This window comes from Barbus barbus (genome assembly GCF_936440315.1).
Source record: "Barbus barbus genome assembly, chromosome: 30".
In the NCBI taxonomy this organism is placed as follows: Eukaryota; Metazoa; Chordata; class Actinopteri; order Cypriniformes; family Cyprinidae; genus Barbus; species Barbus barbus.
In genome coordinates, this window is record NC_136758.1 from 21,672,213 (window position 1) to 21,693,735 (window position 21,523).

General features: G+C 36.0%; 1 protein-coding gene across 1 annotated transcript in view; it reads left to right on the top strand.

Annotated features, from left to right (window-relative positions):
• The window catches only part of LOC306850308 (aarF domain-containing protein kinase 1-like), a 119,291-nt gene extending 103,867 nt beyond the window's left edge, over nt 1–15,424 (top strand). Inside the window, exons 10-11 of the mRNA XM_079385874.1 lie at nt 9,675–9,868; nt 14,668–15,424. Coding sequence (XP_079242000.1) covers nt 9,675–9,868; nt 14,668–14,836 — 363 coding nt within the window. The 3' untranslated portion in view covers nt 14,837–15,424. The remainder of the gene's footprint in view (nt 1–9,674; nt 9,869–14,667) is intronic.
• The last annotated feature ends 6,099 nt before the right edge of the window (nt 15,425–21,523 follow it).

The following is a 21,523-nucleotide window of genomic DNA, read 5'->3' on the forward strand; positions in this document are numbered from 1 at the left end:
TCGCATGCCCAGATTATGCAGAGCTGTAATAGCTGCTAATGGTAGATATTTTGATGAATAGAATGTTTTTTCTATGTATAAACTGTTTATGTAATAAAATGTTTTCATAGTTTGTGTTGTCCCTTATCAGTGCAAAATTATCACAAATTAAAAAGTATTCATGGCAATATTGTCCAAAACCCCAATTTTGTAGGGCGTTTCCAAACTTTTTGAGGGCAGTGTGTGTGTGTGTGTATATATATATATATATATATATATGTATATATGTATACACACTGCCCTCAAAAAGTTTGATTAAAACAATTAATCACGATTAATTGTTCGACAGCACTAATATATATATATATATATATATATATTAGTGCTGTCGAACAATTAATCGTGATTAATTGCATCCATAATAAAAGTTTTTATTTACATAATATGTGTGTATACTGTGTATATTTATTATGTTTATCTAAATACAAACAAACGCATGTATATATTTAAGAAAAATGTTAAGTTTATATAAATGTTTGTATAATATAAAATATAAGAATATGAATATATAAAGGTAAAAACATGTAAATATTTTCACAATATATACTGTATGTGTGTGTGTGTATTTATATATACACAATAAATGTACACAGAACACACATATATAATGTAAACAAAAACTTTTATTTTGGATGTGATTAATCGCGATTAATCGTTTGACAGTACTAGTGTGTGTGTGTGTGTGTATGTATATGTATGTATATATATATATATATACAGTGCCCTCCATAAGTATTGGAACAGTGAAGACAAAATTGCTCTGTTGGCTGTGGAGTCAAGACATTTGCAAATATGATTAAAAGATGAATATGAGACAAAACTACAGAATGTCACATTTTATTATTAACCGTTTCAACACATACATGTTTTACCAAATAAAAAGAACAGCACTTTTAGAGTTCATCCCACTCATTGATGTGAGCATAAGTATTGGGACAGTTGAACATGAGGCAGATATAAAAGATTAAAAGCTATTATTTAGTTGCAGATCCCTTGCACACAATCACAGCAGTGAGTCTGTGACCCATAGACATCACCAGACTCTTGGTCTCATCCTTTGAAATAGCCAACAGAGCAATTTTCTCTTTTGTCTTTACCGTTCCAATACTTTTGGAGGGCACTGTATATATACTGTGTGTGTGTATGTATGTATGTGTGTGTGTATATATATATATATATATATAAAATAGTTTGATTCCCTGGAAAGAAATGATCAGTCTGTAATTTTAATGGTAGGTTTATTTGAACAGTGAGAGTCAGAATAACAACAACAAAAATCCAGAAAAACACATTTCAAAAAAGTTATAAATTAGATACAGATAAGTATTTGACCCCTTCGCAAAACATGACTTAGTACTTGGTGGCAAAACCCTTGTTGGCAATCACAGAGGTCAGATGTTTCTTGTAGTTGGCCACCAGGTTTGTGTGTTTTGTTTAATAGCTTTTTTGGTAAGCATGGCATCTTACCCCCTGCTAAGCATACTCAGTTTGCGTAGAGTCCTTGAAGGCCTATATGTGAATAATGAGTTGTGGTGGCAGGACGAATAGCCTCCCTCCTGTGTAATTGCCTTAATGTTTATCCCAGGGGAGAGCTTTTTTTGGCTTTTCATAGCGCTGTCATCGCTGATCAGCCCCATGTCTCATAATGTTTGCCCTGCAGCAGCATATGGTTGAGGGAGAGGCTGTTTGACCTGTCTGCTATATAAACCTATATGTTAGCATGTCCAGGACTCCCATGGTCAGCTGTTTTTATCTGTCCATCAGAGAAGAGCAGATTCAGAGTTAACAGAATGATGAGTTTTGAAAGTCTATCCCTACATGGCTTCACACCTGTCAGTCTCACCTTTTTTTCCCGCTTTAGAGAAAGAGCGGGGAAATAAAACTAAACAAACATACAAACAAAAATAAAACTGAGTGTGCTTGTTTCAGTCTGGGCCTCTGTTTCTGAAGTAGCCTTCAGTGCCTAATGTTGAGCCTCAGGCTTTGTGACAGGGGCACACACTCAGCTAAAAGAAAACTTAAGCCCTCCTCTGAGTGGCTCTGGCCTTTTTATTTGGCAGACAGCTGTAGAAAGTTGGGTTGTCCTGTTGTGGCTTACTGTCCGAAAGCTGAGTTCTGAATAGTCCTCCGTCCAGCGAGCTTGCATTTAAGCAATTAAATAAATTTCTGATGTGTAAAGAATTTAATAGTTACCAACCTCCCTTCATGTACGTATCTCATAAATCTTGACTACTACTAATCCCGCTGACATTATTAACAACCGCAGTTCTTGTAAACATGCATTAAATGCATGACGCTTGCGTACGTTCTCAGCGGATGAGTAAAGACGTGACATTTTAATTCCGTGTACAGTAGATGTTTCTTCTTTGGTCTGTGCAGTCGGATGGTCACAGTAAAATCGAATCATAACCCAGACATTTTCCATACCTTTTCTTGGTATTAATTCTTGAAAGGTCTCAGGCATATTGTCTCAATGTGGAACAAATTCACTTCAAGGTTTGTTGGTTTAGCCTCAAGTTAGCTTTTGTTTTGATATTCTTTTTCAAAAAGCGAACAGTGTCTGTTTGCACTTATCAGCATTTGGCCAAAAGAAACCAGTGTCACATTTTCCAAGTCAGCTTGGTATTTATTGTACCTCTGGGCCATTTTCCAAAATAAAAAAGTACCTCCACCCCGTCTCTCTTCAAACTTTCAAGTAATTTCATATTTTTTTTCAATGCTGTAAAGCATTCAGACACAAGTACTACTTTGAGGTAATTAAAAAATAAATGTGTTCTTTCTGCATCATCCAGTTTTAGTATACTGTATGTTAGTGGCCCAGAAACACTGTACATGTAAACATGCATTTTTTGCATTTTGCATTTAGAAATGTCATTAAACAAATTCACATTTTTATATAATATATATATCCCTGAAATGTAATTTTGCATATTTGTACTATGCATTTCATAAGTTCTTTTTTTTTTTGATGTGGCATAGTTGCTACTTCTGTACAATAAACAGTTCTGGTACTATGTTGATTTAGTTGATGTAAACGCATTAGTGTATAAAATATTTACAAAGTCTTCCAAAGTATTCACTTTTCAGATTTTTGGTATTCTTTTGAAAAAGTTTAGATGCCCAGATCATTTACTTCTTTTTTTTAAATATCAATGTAATGTCTGAATACCTGCTAATTTTATTGCAATATTTTATAAAGATTGATAGAAATGCATTGTTTTAAAATCTTTTTGTGCAAGTTTGTGAACGTTTCTCCAAATCTCCCAATGGCCCTCCATTCGCTTGATCAGATTGACCCATTTCCTCAGTGCCTTGATACAGAAAGCTGCAGAGCTGAGAGCACTAAGCGGTTAATCCTTTTATGTAGTGATTTTGACTCCTCACGGGGATGAAATGGAATGTGTATTTGAAGCACTCGTGAATATGCAGAAGGACCGTCGCATTGTTATTTTAACGTCCTCTCCCTTATTTCCTCCTAGGGCAAGCTGTGAATTTTTCTTCATTAAGTATTCGACTGAGGGCTGACTATCAATCTCAATGCTCCTGAATGCTGACTGATTTGATGGGTAGTGACTCCGTTGGCCGGTTAGTTATGTGCAGTCCTGGGCCTTCTCTGGCTGCTCAACAAGATCCCCAGAGGGAGGGCCGCTAGGACATGACCATATTCTCAACTTCTGCTTGTACCGAGCAGGCAGAGATAGAGAGAGGCATGGCTAATCAGGACTGTCTCTCTCTCTTCAGCTGTCTGAGCTGGTAGCATGACACAGTTGGTCTGTCTCTGATTTTGTCCAGTTCACATCCACACAGAGCGATTGACCCTTTTATGCAGCGCACAAATCAGGGGACAATGGCGCATGAACGGAGCAGCGGGGTGACTTACCTCATGATTAACCCTCGTCTTTAAAGTGGAGAGATGCCTTGTAGTTGAACTTTGAAGTGCCGGCTAACTTCAAAAGAAGGCGGCGAAAGCAGAGAGATGGGGCCCAGCTGCTGAAAGGCAGAATATGTCATCACGCATGAAAAAAATATGGAGAATAATAATAATGTGTGACGTGATACTGAGTTACTCTTCAAGTAAACTAATAAAGTAAAAAAAAAACTCAGGCTGAAAGGCCTGAAGATTAAGCTTTATGACAAACTTTTTTTTTGGTCTGTGACTCATTTTTGAATTTAGAAAATATTGCGAACACTTCACACGTAACAGAATTACCATGCTTCTCACAGTCATGAAAAACCTGGAAATATGAGAAAATTTTAAAATGGTGTCATGGAAATTTTTATAGTTAAAAAAGAGAAAAAAATATATATATTTCTAGTTGCTTTTATGTATAGTAAAAATTCTTTGCAAGCCAGTATGTTAAATAGATGATTAATTAAAGATTAAGAAAATTTAATTTTAATATAATTTGTGTGTGTGTGTGTGTGTGTGTATTAGTGCTGTCAAACGATAAATCGCGATTATTTCCATCCAAAATAAATTTTAGTTTACATAATATATATATTTATGTATATATAAATACACATACATGCATGTATATATTTAAGAAAGATGTTGTTTATATATTAAATATATTTATATATAGTATAAATTATATGAATATAAATATATAAATGTAAATATATGTAAATATTTTCAAAATATATATTGTATGTGCGTTTTTGTATATCCATAATAAATATACATAGCACACACACATAATCATAACCATTTGACAGCACTATATATATATATATATATATATATATATATATATATATATATATATATATATATATATATATATATATATATATATATATATATATAATTTACATTTAGTCATTTAGCAAAGTAGCTTACAAATGACGACAATAGCAGCAATCAAAACCAACAAAGGAGCAATAATATGTAAGTTCTGTGATAAGTCTTGTAGCAAGTTTTTTTTTTTAAATAATAAATGAAAATAAGACAAGTTGAAAGAATAGAAAATGAATAGATAACGCTAGTTTTAGAGGGTAATTTTTTAATTCATTATTTAATATATGTGACCCTGGACCACAAAACCAGTCTTAAGTCGCTGGGGTATATTTGTAGCAAAATTATCCATTTTTATTGTATGCCAAAAATCATTAGGATATTAAGTAAAGATCATGTTCCATGAAGATATTTTGAAAATGTCTTACCATAAATATATCAAAACTTAATTTTTGAACTTCATTAAGACAACTTTAAAGGTGATTTTCTCAGTATTTAGATTATTTTGCAACCTCAGATTCCAGATTTTCAAATAGTTGTATCTCAGCCAAATATTGTCCTATCCTAACAAACCATACATTGATGGAAAGCTTATTTATTCAGCTCTCAGATGATGTACAAATCTCAATTTCAAAAAATTGACACTTAAGACTGGTTTTGTGGTCGAGGGTCACACATTTATGTACTGTATGTAAAATGAAAAAAAAAAAACAATCTGCGCAGTTCATAGAAAGTTCTAGGGTATGGGCTTTACATTCGCCCAAAAAATGAGGGGTGGTAATCTCTTAGTGGGCTTTTAATCCGAACGGACTCGGTCCAGAGATGGCCCATAGTCATTCTTGGACTATAACCATCTATGCTGCACCACAGGAAACAAAGCAGTGAACCTGTCAAGTTAGTCTTTCTTTAAAGAGAATATGTGCACATGGATGGAGCGCATGTGTCACTGTCTTATTGTTGCCGCAAGTGGTGGGAAATATATACAGAGAGATGTGGGGGCATATGGGTTGGATGTTGGCGCAGTAGCTTGAGGTCATAGACCAAGTGTTCAGTGTCCTATTTTAATCCGAACCCCTCACTTCTGCTCGCTGCTGCTGCCGGCATCTGTAAATCCCACCCTAGCGATAGCAAACTTAAATCCACTTAATTTAGCACCTAATCCCCCCCCCTCCTCTGACAAAATTTTAGAGATTGAGATTTAAGGATTAAATAGATAAATGGACAGGAAAATGGAGCTTGCACATGTTTTTCAAGCTCAAGTCATAGCACAGCAATCAGTTATTAAAATACTGTTGCTGCTGGAGTGCACTTGGATGACCAGACTTTTTATCCCGCCAAGGAACCAAAGTAATTTCTGGGAACTCTCTTTTGGGAAATTGTCTTTGCATCGACTTCCCATTTATAACAGAACATGTTTGGGAATTTGACACCCTGACCTGCTTTGCTGCTTACTTTAGGTGATTGCCAATGTGTATTGAAAATCCTTTCAGATGTTCTGACCAATGGCTGTGAATCTAGATTGCAGTTGTACAGTTTGCACTTCGTCTCTCATTTTGATTTTCTAGAAAAGGATTTAACCTTTACGTCAGGCTTCCGTCGGAACTTAATCCAAAGATTGAGTCATGTGGCTTAATATAAAATTGCTCAAGTTCTTTTCTGAAAGAGGCTACATTATACTCTTTCATAGCAGTTTTTCCTTTATCCATTTAATACATTAGATTCTTATGCCCAAAGCAGTCTGAATCTACATTTGCTTCACCAGTTTATATTATCTGTGTAATGCTCTTTTGGATATAAACAACTTCTGTTATGATTAGCTAACATTCTGCGTTCCAGTGTTCTTGTTGCTGTTGTTTATCAGACCAGCATGTGCTCATTAATGGTTAATGGTAAAATACTGTGTTTAGCCGCTTCTGAATCTACAGTGCACAGCAGGCACTGCCTAGTGTGGTCAGACTCTTCATAGACTCTTTTGAGAGGGTTCTTTAGTGATTCAAAACCACAAAGTGCAGCTAGTATAGTCCAAAATATTCCTAAATGAATGACTTCTAGGAACCAGTTCTTTTAAGTCCATCAAAAGCTATTTAGTGCTAGCAGTGCAGTCCAGTTCCCAAACAAGTGACTCTTATGAATCGGTTCTTTTTAGTGAATCAAAAACATACAGTGTGACCAAAACACGCATTCTGGGTAAATCTAAATCAAAACTTGCAGTTATACTTGCAGTTACTCTTTGTGCTTTGTGTCCTACAGTGTTGTCACTTTTTGATAGACTAAATGAAGTTTAATTACCATCATCAAGGTTTGTGATTGTTAATCGTGAATTGTGATTTTAATCACTTGGTCTGCTGGACAGTGGAATTAATAGCTGTTAATGCAAATTACTACTGTTGTCAAACCTCAGCTGAACTAGAGTCCACAGATCTTTTTACTGAATCATAAACATACAGTCTGACCAGTTTAATGCAATTCCCAAACCAGAGACACTTGTGAATTGGTTCTTTTTAGTTAATCAAAACCATACAGTGCGATCAGCGCACTCCAAGTTCTGAACATATGACTCTGAGTTGCTTGTTTCGAGTGAATCAAAACCACAGCGCATACATTTTACAGTTATGTTACTCATAATTATTGTAAGAGTTGGTTGTTTGTATGGCATTGTGTAGCTAAAGATTTGATATACTAATTAATGAATAGTGTTCACATTTTTGTTTTAGTATTGGTATCTAATATAGTCAGTATTGGATTTCCTTTATATTGTCTCATCAATACAAATTTTGCAAGAATTTGTGTGTATTTATAACTGAAATAACTTAATTTGGCTAAAAGGAACTGAAATTATGAAATTATGATTTCCATTTCTAAAAGGCTCTGATATGTAAATGTGGGTGATGATGTGTTAATCCGCTCATGGTTCAGAATGACTTGGTCAGCTTTGATTCTATTAGTGGTCTGGGTGGATTTTGTGTTGTCTATCCTTTAATATGTCTTGATCATTCTGTTCCTCTGGGCCTGTTTTCTCATCTTGCTGGTACTCATATTGTAGGGTCACTGCCTCCATTTTTCCAGAGACGTGTTTGGCATTGAGGCAGCTCTACACCTGTCCTGGCTGTTGCAGCAGCTTGTTGTGGGCCCTGGGCTGCTGGGGGTATTCATGGGTCTCTGCAGGCCCCAGACATGTCTCTTGGCTCCTGGCCCTCTCAGGATAGATTAGCCCTGGGGTAAAATAGAACCAGACATAACCAGGTCGATGCCAACTTGGGAGCCATGCCCATGTGATACCATCAGGGGCTGCTTGCATAAACAATTGGATCTTAATATAATACATTATTATTATTATATCTTGGTAGTATGATCTAATTTTGAAGAACATTGAGAGTTTTGCACTCAGATAGCTGGTCCCTTCCGTCCTTATGATTCTTTTGAGTATGTGTACACTCTGTGAAGTGGGGTTATTTCAGCACAGGACACAGGGTGTCTGAAATGTTCAGCCGAACCCACCTACTGTCACATTCACCTCGGCTGCTCTTCACACCACAGCCCAGCACAGCCGTGAGCAGAATATACTTCAGTGCCATCACAACCCATATGTAGTGTAACCCTATCATTTTGGTTTATAGAGACTTTAAACATGTTTCAAAAGAACATTATCTGGAACAACCTCGGGTTCTTGTGAGGTTTCAACATGCAGCCATATAGTTACTAGTCCAGATATTTAACCACTAGGCTGCTGATTCATACAACATAGTATCAGTTTTGATTTTTGCACATAGGCTCTTGAAATTAAAGCGAGATATTATTGGAATTTATATCAGTGAGCCTTTTAAAATGAAGCACTTTTTGCATTCTGGGTAAATCTAAATCAAAACTTGCAATCATACAGCTCTTTGCGCTTTGTGTTCTACAACGTTGTCACTTTTTGGTACCATAGGCTTATGTTTTTGCAAGGACTAAATGAAGTTTAATTGCCTTAATTGAGGTTTGAGATTGTTAATTGTGAACTGGGATGTTTTCTTTTTTTTTTTTTTTTTTTTTTTTTAAACAGTGGAATTAATAGCTGTTAATGCAAATTGCCACTGTTGTCAAACTTAAGTTGAACTAGAGTCCACAGATTTTCATAACAGTAAGTGTTTTTTTGTGTGTGTATGTTGAGTTGTCCATTATTATTAATTTTCAGCCAGGTCAAAAAAGACATTGAATGAATGAATGAATGAATCTTAATTTTAAAAATCTATTAAACTGAATTAATTAATTTAAAAAAATACATAATATATAAAATAACCTTGTGAAAAAATTAAATAATGCAGCGAGTAAGGTACAGCATACTGCTTAGTCAGAGACTATACAGGTATAAAGCTCTGCTTACAACCTGGACTTAAATGTGGCCACTGTTGACATCTTGTGGAATCTTATTTTTCCAGTCAGGCAGGGGGAGGTAGGGAGGACTTCATGCCTAATTACTAATAAAAATTTGCTGGGAGTATCAACAAGTATCAAGGGGGCTGATGTTGCTGAAGTGACCGAGCCAAAATACCTAATCATCACAGTCGCAGTTTCAAGCACTTAGTTTCTCAGTTGTCTGTGAAATAAGCTACTCCATTTCTCTGCATCCTGCTCTCTCGCTCTCTCTCTCTCTCACACACTCTTTCCTGCTCTCTGCCCCCCAATACTGAATATTTTAATAACTTATGTAGGTGGGCGTGCCTTTAGAAAAGCAAGGCTGGAGATAATCTCTTATATAGTCTACTTAAAAAGTAGCCCCAAAATTAAATTCTCTCATTATTTATTTATTTAAATGTCATTATAATCCATTTTTGAAGAAATATCTGTTCAATATAATCAAAATAATATACTCTTAAAATAGTGTAACCTTCTAACAGCACTGTTTTGTTTTACCTCTCAGGATGTGGAGATCCAAACGAATGCGGCGCTGTACCTCCCTCAGATCAGTGAGCTGCTGAACCGGGTTCCCCGACAGATGCTGCTGCTTCTGAAAACCAACGACCTGCTGAGAGGCATAGAGACTATCCTGCAGACCAGAGCCAGCTCCAGCTCCTTCATCAATATGTCCCGCTGCTGTACTCGTGCCATTGCCAGGTAAGACATCAGCGACAGCAAAGTGATTTCCATTTCATTTCTCAAGATAAGATAGATAGATAGACAGATAGATAGATAGATAGATAGATAGATAGATAGATAGATAGATAGATAGATAGATAGATAGATAGATAGATAGATAGATTGAAAAAAAAATTGAAAATGATTTTAAATCATAATAATAATTATAAAATGTCATGATATTACTGTTTTACTGCATTTTTTTTTTTTATAAATGCTGTCTAATAATTATTTAATACTGATTTGGAATATTAATAATATAAATTATATAAATATACAGTTGAGGTCAAAAGTTTACATTCACCTTTCAGAATCTGCAAAATGTTAATTATTTTATCAAAATAAGAGGGATCATATAAAATGAATGTTATTGTTTATTTAGTACTGACCTGAATAATTTGTGGGACCTGAAGGATTTTTCTAAAGAACGGCAGGCAGTTTAACTGTTCAGGACAAACAAGGGACTCGTGAACAATTATTACTGAACAACAAACAAAAAAAACACAGCTGTGGATCATTAAGGTAACAACAAAGTATTAAGAATCAAGGGTGTGTAAACTTTTGAACGTATTTTACATATATATGTATGTATATGTGTCTGTGTGTTTCTTTTAAGTCTCTTCTCTACAATAGTAAGGTTCTGCCGTATTCAATGCCACGTTACTTGAATAGTCACAAGGTTAGTGTTTCAGCAGCTGAACGAACCGGTTCCCACACAGGAGTGTGTCTGCTCTTAAACGCCTCATTCTCTCTGTTCAGTGGGCTCTCATTGGCTCATCTCTGCGTGTCTGCTGTGGAGCTCAAGTCCCTGATGTCATCTCAGTGCTCAAAGACAGTGTCATCTCTCTCACACCAGTAACCAACAGACACTATCCCACACGCCGCAGGAACTCTCGTTCATTTAAGCAGACTCTGTGGGACCTCACAGAGCATTTTAAATGCACTCAGACACACAGCCCCTCAGTCCAACCTCCCCCACACTGAAATGAATGCCACTATATTGTACTACATTGTACTTTCCACAGCATTGAGCAGTGATCATATTGATTTATTCTCACCATTCTAATGAAGAACATGATGATTGGAGGAGAAAATCGTTCGGATTTGAAGGAGGGCTCCTGACAGTTGTCAGCTCAGAGACGCACGCTCACGTCTGCTCGTAAAGGATTTCAGCACGATACAGAAAGAAAGAAGCACCCAGACATGAAACTCAATGTCGTCTGCCTCAGCGCCTCTTTATTAAAACCAAATGGCAGCAAAGTGCAGAATGCAGAATCTAAAATCCATTACCAATTGCTGTGCTCACAGAAACAGTAGAAAGAGAAAGACAGACCTAGAGAAGTAACCGGACCATCACACAATGATTTAGTTGGATGTGAGCTGAAATGTTTGCAGTATCATCTATTACGGCAAGTTAGATTTTTAAAGTACAAGCTGTAGGAATAGTTCATCCAAAAAAGAAAATTCTGCCATCATTTACTCAACCTCAGACCTGTAAGGCTTTCTTTTTTATTTGTGGATCACAAAAGTAGACAGTTCCTATGCAAGACTTGTCATACAACAAAAACACCAAAAAGCTCCAAAAAAGATTTCAAAAAATAAACAACTTGAGTTTTTTGAAGTCTTTAGACTTCATACAACAGATTTGAAGAAAAAAGCTTGCATCTAGCCTGTGTGTACATCCATAATTCAAAAGTGGCATGCTAAAAATCTATCAGATGGCTTGGAAAACAATGATTTTATGGTGTTTTTATCATTTTTTGGAGCTCCGCTGACTCTGAACTGCCTATAAAATGACTTAAACCTTAGTGCTTTTGTGTCTCGCAGAAAAAGTTAACAGCATACTTGTTTGGAACGATATGAAGGTGAGTAAATAATGACAGAATTTTCATTTTTAAATGAACTATTCCTTTACAGAACAGAAACACGAGTGTTGTTCTTTCTTTGTAGCCTACACAACCCACTCACTTTTCTATGAAACAGACACTGTGAAATAGCGTCATGAAGAAATTAGGTTATTTTTATTAGTCTCCCCATGAAAGCAAAGTGACATTAGCATTCATTCTGTAGCCTCAAACTGTTAAATATTATTTTCAGCATCACTGTACAAGTGACTAATGCAATCCATTACGGTTCTGGAGGTGTCCCTGCGCTTTTCAAAATACTTAATGGTGGCTAGAGAAAATTAGAGGAAAAAGCATCTTTTCTTATCCTTTTTCATGTTTGATTAGCCTTTTTTAATCAGTACGTGCATTTGCTGATGGGTAATATGCAGTAAGCCACTGTCCAACAACTTTAATACAGAATTCACAATTGGTTGAATGTGGTCAAACTAAGCACAAGTCCTACATTTAGCATTTCGAGTAACATTTTGTAATATCTTTCATTTAATAATTCCAAATATTAGCCTATATGTTGATTATCAGATCTGTTGTGCATGTTCATTAAAATATAAATATAAATGAACGTTTAATGACAGTTCTAACTATATGAATGTGCATTAACAATCTCTTAACATATAATGTAATGATTTTTAGTGTTATTAATTAAAGTTATTGTAAGCTCAGAATTTGTGCGCGCTTGCTTCTATTTTTTAAGTAAACAATGACCCACTTGAAAGGATTTTATTTTTTTTGTAAAAATCTATTTGTGATGTACTTTGGCATTGTGATCACTTCCCTAGAAATAAATACTTTCCAAGAAAGAGTATTTGAACAGCAGTAAAATCTCTGAATTGCCATTTTGTAATTGCTGTAATTCAGACATAAAGTCAATTCATCTTTGAGTGAGCTTTAGTCATAACCAAGCAAATAATTTAAGACTACTCAAGACTTATTTCTAGGTTTAGATGATTGATGTTAAGTTTTTTTTCAACCCCTCCATCAGACTTCATTTTGATTCTTTCTACCAACCACTGAGCCGCCCACATAGGATTGTTGGATATCATACGCAGCGAAGATGCATTTATGCGGCTCTCAAAAATCTACCAGATGAAGACAGGATGTTATAATATATATTATTCAAATGTGCATTAATGCCACTGCTTCCTGTGAAGGTAGTCATTTTCAGGTTTCGAACACATGCATGGAAATGAGAAACGAGGAGGACTGGAGGTGCATGCTGGGTTCACTCTTTCTGTCATTCTCTGTCTGCTGGCAGGGACAGACAGACTGAAAGGCCTCTCGCTGAGCTGGCTTAATAATTCATCTCCCGCTCAGCTGTGACAACATGCACTATATCTCATTTTGATATATTAAATATGGATAATTCACAAGATTCACCAAGTAATACTCTCTAAATATATACCTGCAGGATCTAAAATTAACTATAGTGCCACATGTAAAAATTGGCTTTGGCTATGGAATCACTCACACACACACACATGCACGCACACACATTACACTACAGTTCAAAAGTTTGGGGTCAGTAAGATCTTTTTTTGGAAGAAATTAATACTTATATTCAGCAAGGATGGATCAAGTTGACCAAAAGTAAAAGTAGAGACATTATAATGTTGCAAAAGATTTACATTTCAAATAAATGCTGTTCTTTAGAACGTTATACTCATAATAGAATCCTGAAAAAAAGAATGCGTCGCAGTTTACAAATAATAAATAAAATAAACAGCTTTGCCATCAAAAGAAAAAGTTATGTTTTAAAATATGGTAAGAATAGAAAGCAGGTTACAGTGTAATAATATTTCACAACATTGCACTTTTTGATGGAAGGTGGTTTCCACCATGGAATAAAATTAATAAATTGTGACTTTTTATCTCACATTTCAGATTTTTTCTCATAGTTGTGAATTTACATCTCACAATTCTGACTTTTTCTTTTAATTCTGAGTTTATATCTCACATTTCTGAGTTTATATTTCAGATTTGTGAGGGGAAAATTCAGGATCTTACTGGCTTGAAATTTTTGATTAGGTGTGTAGATTAGATTTTGCAGGAAAAATCCAATTTAAAAGTGTGTGTGTGTGTGTTATATGAATATAATGCTAAATCTACTTCTATGACTGGTAAGAAATATTTTGTTACATTTTCTCAGCTCAGTTCTCCTAGATTTGGCAGATCTGGCAAAAATCAAAAATCTGTGTGCCGAGCATGCAACAAGTTACTGTTGACATTTTTGCAAGATTTCTGGAAAAGTAGGACGGATGACGATTCGTGACTGACTCCAGGGTTCCCATCAGTCCCTGCTTTCTGTTTTCAGCCTGTATTCTGTTCATGCTGTCACTGTGCTCCTGTCAGATGGTGGAAATGATACCAGCGTGACATCTCCAGCCTGAAAGCAGCTATGGTCTAAAAAGTCAAACTTGTCCACCTCAAAAAGCTTTGTACGGTTCGAATACTCAGAAATTAGAGCAAATTTCACCATTACCCTCCTCTTATTTCTCACTCCCCTCATCTTACTTTTTCCCAAGGGAATGTGTAAGGAAATTAATGCGATTTCACTTACTGTTTGTCAGTTCAAAGCTGTTCGCTGTGACAATGTGAGATGCATTCAGGAGAGCGGAGGAGTCATTGTTTTCCCCCCAAGGACATCCCACTTACTACGGCCTTGACACTGCTGTCTCTCTCTGTCTGTCTGTCTCTCTCTCTCTCACACACACACTGTTAATATTACATGACCTAGTGTGGACTTTCTAAAGGTCCTCACTTATACCACAAACCCGAGCCAACACAATCTGAATCATTTACTTTAACCAGTGTAATCTCACCTCTCCTCTACTGGATCTTAGTCTTTCTTATCTTTCTCTGTTGCCTTTCTTTTAGACACAAGAGGAGTAAAACCAAGTCTCGGACCAGGCGACTGCAGATCTCTCTGTCTGAGCGTTGGTCTCTGTGTCAGATAGATCTGTATGAACTTGTGCTGTGGCTCCGCAGCTCCGCGATGGCCAGATGGGTCTCTTACCTCCTCAACTGCCTGCCCTACACAAACTGAGAGCCTTGAACCAAGCCATTACGCCCTCTGTACTGAACTCAACACACTGCTGAGTGAATTGTGGGTTGATCATGGACCGTTTTTAATAAGAGCTGAAAGGGAAAGAGTCTTTTTTTTAACTTAACAGACAGCCATAGTCTCGAAAGTTGACTGATCATGTGATTAATTAGTCATGTGATCAGTATGTGTGAGCAAATGCTCCATGCATGTTTAGTTTCTTTTGAAGTATCCAAAATATATTTTTCACAGTACTGTAAGTAAGTTTGCATCATGCAGTATCTCAGACTTGTTAAATGACTTCTGGATTCAGCATCAGCATCACGTCTGCGGAATTTCATGGGAAGTCTTCATTTTACATTCCTTCAGATTTCAGAACATATCAAACACTTTAATACAACAGTTACAGAATAACATAAAAATATAAGTAATTTATTTTGGGCCTTTTCTTTTTTGAGTGAACCTGTGGTTTATATGTAATGTTGGATCAATAAATGGGAGTGTTTTTATTTTTTGTGTTTGTTTGCGGGTTTCCTTTTTCATCTTGTGCTTTGTGTCAAATTTCACATTAAATTAATTTATCTGTGAACCAAAACATATTTTCTATGTGTTATTTGTGTTTTATGTGTTACACATTATTTAACTAAACAACAGGACTATTTAGTGTGGGTTTTATGGCCTTATTTCAGCTACATTGTTTTTCCCAAAACTTACTAACCACGCATAATATTTTTTTTTCTAAAAAATGCAAACATGTACATCCATCTTGGTCACATATTATTGTAGTATTTGTGCTGAATACAAAAAAACGACATGTTGGTCAATAGTATGTTATAAGTAGCTGAAATAAGCACAAATATCAGGGCATGTCAAAAAATCTCAAGGGCCCCAAAATCACCTCAGACCCCAGAGGGTTAATGTCTGTATAGTTTTTTTTTTAATGTTCTAGTTTTTCATTTTAGTTTATTTAGTTTTAGTTATTTTAATACTTAAATGTAAATACATGAAAATGAGAAATGCTGCCTTGCCAACTTCCTGAAATATTTTATTTTATTTCAGTTAATGTTTTAAGTGCTATTTTTAATTTTTTTTAGGTTTAGTTAAAGATAATATCCCTGATTCTATAGGTCATCCAAACTCAAATGATGATCCTGTGTGACCTTAAATTTAATTTGTTATTTACTGAAAATGGTCCATGCATGCCGCCATATTAAAATTTTTAAAATAAGAATGACATTGACATCGGTCATGATGATCTGATCACGATAGATGAAGTTTGAATATGCGTAAATGTAAATGAAGTGCATAGTGGAGTTTGGGCAGTCTTCAAATAATAATAATAACTATAAAATATCTACAGAATTATGTATGTTGTTTTTTGAATGACATGAGGGTAAATGTTTTTTTGGGGGGGTAAACTAATGCTTTAATGTTTTTTTTTTTCTCAATTACATTTGACATAGCCTATATAAGTAGTTTTCTCTGAATGCATTGCATGCAGTACAATCAAGAGCTTGTAACGGCATAAATGTTGTAAGCTAGACCTGTATCAGATGTTAAAGAGTACATCTCAGCTAGTCTTTTTTTTTTTATCCAGAGGGCAAGTTTTGGATCAGTTACACCCTGTACGTCCCTCCCAGGTTAGCTTTTTCAGGTTAGACCCCAGTTGAGGGGCCACAGGAGCAGAGCATCACAGAAAAGCCCTCACTTCCCCCAGCCTGAAGGCAACAGCCAGCAGTCAGGAAGTCCAAACCCCGCTATACTAATGCCCTCAGGCTAGAGAGCAGATTTTAGCTGCCAAGCATCGGATGATGGACGCAGTTATCTGCTCAACAAGTCTCTTCCACATCACTCTCTGCTCAGCTCACAGCTGAAACCAAATTGCTGAATCCCAGCTTCACCATCCACAATAATGTGTCATTTACTGTGTCCACAGTTAATCCTGTCAGGCACGAATTGCAGCTATAATGTGTTTCCAGGAACCGTGCAAACTTCTAATTAATAATTTCTGTGGATGGGATGCACTCAAATTGTGTAAGTGCACTATTACATTTTTTCTGCCCCCTTGATATTTGCTCTTTACAATCTCTGTTGTGTTATCCTTTTATCTGATGTGTTGTTGTTTGTCATGGGAAAATTGCCTTGGTTAGCAATAACTGAGCTGAAGGGTGAGGCCCAAAAAGATGGAGGTAACATATATATAATATATATATATATAGTGGTGTGAAAAAGTGTTGGCCCCCTTCCTGATGTTTTATTTTTTTTGCATGTTTGTCACACTTTAATGTTTCCGATCATCAAACAAATTTAAATATTAATCAAAGATAACACAAGTAAACACAACATGCAGTTTTTAAACCTGAGTTTCTCTTCATTGTCGCATAAATCTTTCGCCTTTTACTAAAGATTTCCGTAGAGGGGAGTTTTTGCAAGCGATCTGTATTTTGGGGGGGCTTTGCTCACAGCAGAGCTACACTTACTTACATTTCACTGCTGGTTATACTCTGTTATACCCCCACCCCCCCATAACTGTGGTTTATCACACCTGAGTTCAGTTTCTCTAGCCACACCCAGGCCTGATTACTGCCACACCTGTTCGCAATCAAGAAATCACTTAAATAGGACCTGCCTGACAAAGTGAAGTAGACCAAAAGATCCTCAAAAGCTACACATCATGGTGAGATCCAAAGAAATTCAGGAACAAATGAGAAAGAAAGTAATTGAGATCTATCAGTCTGGAAAAGGTTATAAAGCCATTTCTAAAGCTTTGGGACTCCAGCGAACCACAGTGAGAGCCATTATCCACAAATGGTGAAAACATGGAGCAGTGGTGAACCTTCCCAGGAGTGGCCGGCTGACTAAAATTACCCCAAGAGCGCAGCGACGACTCATCCAAGAGTTGACAAGACCCCACAACAACATCTAAAGAACTGCAGGCCTCACTTGCCTCAGTTAAGGTCAGTGTTCATGACTCCACCATAAGAAAGAGACTGGGCAAAAATGGCCTGCATGGCAGAGATCCAAGACGAAAACCGCTGCTGAGTAAAAAGAACATAAAGGCTCGTCTCAGTTTTGCCAGAAAACATTGTGATGATCCCCAAGACTTTTGGGAAAATACTCTGTGGACTGATGAGACAAAAGTTGAACTTTTTGGAAGGTGTGTGTCCCATTACATCTGGCGTAAAAGTACCACAGCATTTCACTTCAGCTTGAGGTCTGCAGCAGGACAATGATCCAAAACACACCAGCAAATCCACCTCTGAATGGCTGAAGAAAAGCAAAATTAACACTTTGGAGTGGCCTAGTCAAAGTCCTGGCCTGAATCCTATTGAGATGTTGTGGCGTGACCTTAAAAAGGCGGTTCGTGCTCAAAAAACCCTCCAATGTGGCTGAATTACAACAATTGTGCCAAGATGAGTAGGCCAAAATTCCGCCACAGCGCTGTAACAGACTCATTGCAAGTTGTCACAAACGCTTGATTGCAGTTGTTGCTGCTAAGGGTGGCCCAACCAGTTATTAGGTTTAGGGGGCAAGCACTTTTTCACACAGGACCATGTGGGTTTGGATTTTGTTTTCCCTTCATAATAAAAAAAACTTCATTCAAAAACAGCATGTTGTGTTTACTTGTTATCTTTAATATTTAAATGTGTTTGAGCTGAAACAAACATGCAAAAAAATAAAAAAATCAGGAAGGGGGCCAACACTTTTACACACCACTGTGTGTGTGTGTATATATATAAATTGTCTATTAAAATATCCTTAAAATGTAGTCAATGTTACCTTGTTATATGCATTCTTTTTTTTTTTATTAATTGTAGTGTATGTGAATCACACTATAATTGTCACATAACTTCAACCATAATTGCATGTGTGTGCAATGTATGTGTATGTGTCTTTTTTTTTTTCAATAGTAAGTTTTAATAAATGTGCTTTTAGATAAAATGAGAGAACCATTCCTTAGAATTGTGCATGTGGCTATCATATTCATATTTCTAACACAACACTTCATTGATGTACTGTTGTCTCAATCTCTTCTCCTCTGCTTTGTCTCTCCTTCTCTTGATGAGTCAGAAATGGAAAATCTCTCTCTCTCTGCTGAGTCAGAAAAGGACAATGGGTGCTTTTTCCTTATCACTTTCTTTCCATCTCTTAATTAGACTCGACCTCTGTAGGCAAACCCAGAGCCAACATTAAGCCTGTGTCTGCCCAGAATAAAAAAATCCATCCATCTTGATCAAAAAGCTGAGGCTGGAGCTGCCAAATGTAATCACTCTGGTAATAGGTCTGAAGCCTCCAGTGGGTACAAAAGATGCCCAGCATTGCTGTAAGGTGACCGGAGAAGTAGAAGTTCAGCTTCAGGTGTGTTCTTTTTTGGTTTATTTTCAGTAAGGTTGCTGTAATTGTGCAAGCAAAACACTGGTATTTAATTGGTATATACTCTTCAATTGGTACTATACTCTTATTTTATTGTTCTCCACATTGTGGCCTTTGCTCTATCATTTCTAAAAATGAACTCTTAAGCAGCAGACAACTCTATAAATCACAAGCTATCTTATTTTACCTAAGATACTATTTTCTTGAATTGTATAACACTGTGAGAACCACAGTATTTAAAAGTATTTACCTTTAATAAACTTAAAAGACTCTGAGAAAAATCATTATAAATGTTGTGTTGATATGACTATAAAGTATAATTCCAAATGTTGATGGTTCTTGATTTGCACCAAAATCACAATGCACCAAATTTAAATATGTGCATATTCAAATTACACAATTGCAAATTTAGAACCTTTTCAGAGAATATCAACAAAGTTTAATGTTATCATGCAAAGCTTCAAAAATCACTCAAACCATATGAACTGCATGTGATACTTGCAGTGTTTTTTTTTTTTTTTGCTGAAATCACAGCAGCTTCATTGTCAAAAAAAAAAAAAAAAAAATCATGTGTAAATCAACAATAACATGTTTATAGCAATATGTTTCTTTAAAAATAAGAATGTGATGAATGTCATTTGTCCAGCAGTTATTATATTGTCAGTGGCTTTGTTGCTGTGGTTTAGTGAGTGGAAGAAATAAGGCATAGGAAGTAAATTATATGTCGCAATCAATTGCCCCACATAGCAGAATGTAATCTCTTTACTTCCCTACGGATGAATGAAGGGGGAGTGCACCATTTACGCCACTGTACTATACTTCATGTTGTTTTTATCTATCCAGTTATTCAGTTTTGTGTAGTGTTATGTTTGTATGTGTGTGTGTATCATGGTGCACTGTATTTGCAAACGTAATTACAAATCTTTTATTATACTAATATTTTGACCTTGACCTTACTCTCACATAAGGCAGAGTATATACTGCTACTAAATGCTCAAATGTTTGTATCACTGCTTTCTCTGCTGTTAACCTGCTCAAAGCCTGTTAAGTCTTGGAACAAGCCCAGCCAGAAGTGGGACATCCATATCTGTTCTCAAATGGTATTTTGCACTGTTTGCTTCCTCATTTCACATTTACCATAAAAAAGCAGTATTATTAGGAGTTAAAGGAAATAGTTCACCCAGAAATTAACATTTGCTGAAAAGTTACTCGCTTTCAGGTCATCCCCAATGTAGATGAGTTTGTTTCTTCATTAGGTCCATTTTGGATAAATGTAGCATTACATTACTTGCTCAGCAATGGATCCTCTGCAGTGAATGGGTGCCGTCAGAATGTGAGTTAAAACATCTGATAAAAACATTACAATAATCCACAAGTGACTCAAATTCATCAATACATCATTCTGACTATTTTTAAGTTTTTAGCTAAAATATAGGCTCATAATCCATATTAACACTCCAGTGAAAAGTTTATCCCCTCTTATTTTCTCACATTGAAATCCATAAAAAATTTTGGACTTTACTTAACAAAACATTAAATTATGAACTGGAACTGGAGTTGTGTGAAATACTTGTGGATCATTGTGATGTTTTTATCAGCTGTTTGGACTCTCATTCTGACGGCACCCATACACTGCAAAGGATCCAATGGTGAACAAAATTCTCCAAATCTGTTCTGATGAAAAAACAAACTCATCTACATCTTGGATGGCCAAGTAAATCTTCAGCAAATTTTCATTTTTACGTGAAATATTCCTTTAAATCCATTGTGTAGTATTGTAGTATAAGTGCATTTACAACAAAGAGTTAATGTACACTTTGTAACATTGTATTGTTTTCCTTTTCAAATCATCTTCATAATTTGAAAATAGACATTTTGTGTTTCAGAGAGGATGGTGTTTACATGTGAAAATCACTTTTTTTTTTTTTTTTGCATCGCAGATGGTTTAAAAGGAAACCACATTTGTATGACCATTTCCAGACATTTTTAGGTTGGGTTGAGACGCGGTGGTTTAAGTGTGGCTATAGATTTAAGAGCAATGGCAGCCGTGAAAGACATTTTAATCTGCTAATGGAAAATCACATTACATTTTTTCCCTCCAATTTGGCTCTTCTGTTAGTACAATATCATAGATTCTGGATTGCAGTGCAGGCTTGGATGGAGCCACTTTTCTTCTGGCTGTCCACATGGTAAAACCCAGCATTTGAGATGGAGATTACTGCTCACCCAAAGAATAATTTTCCCCTGGGATTATCTTCATTTGCTCTTATGCAGCCGTGACTTTTCTCATCGCAACCTATTATTCCATCAGGCGAG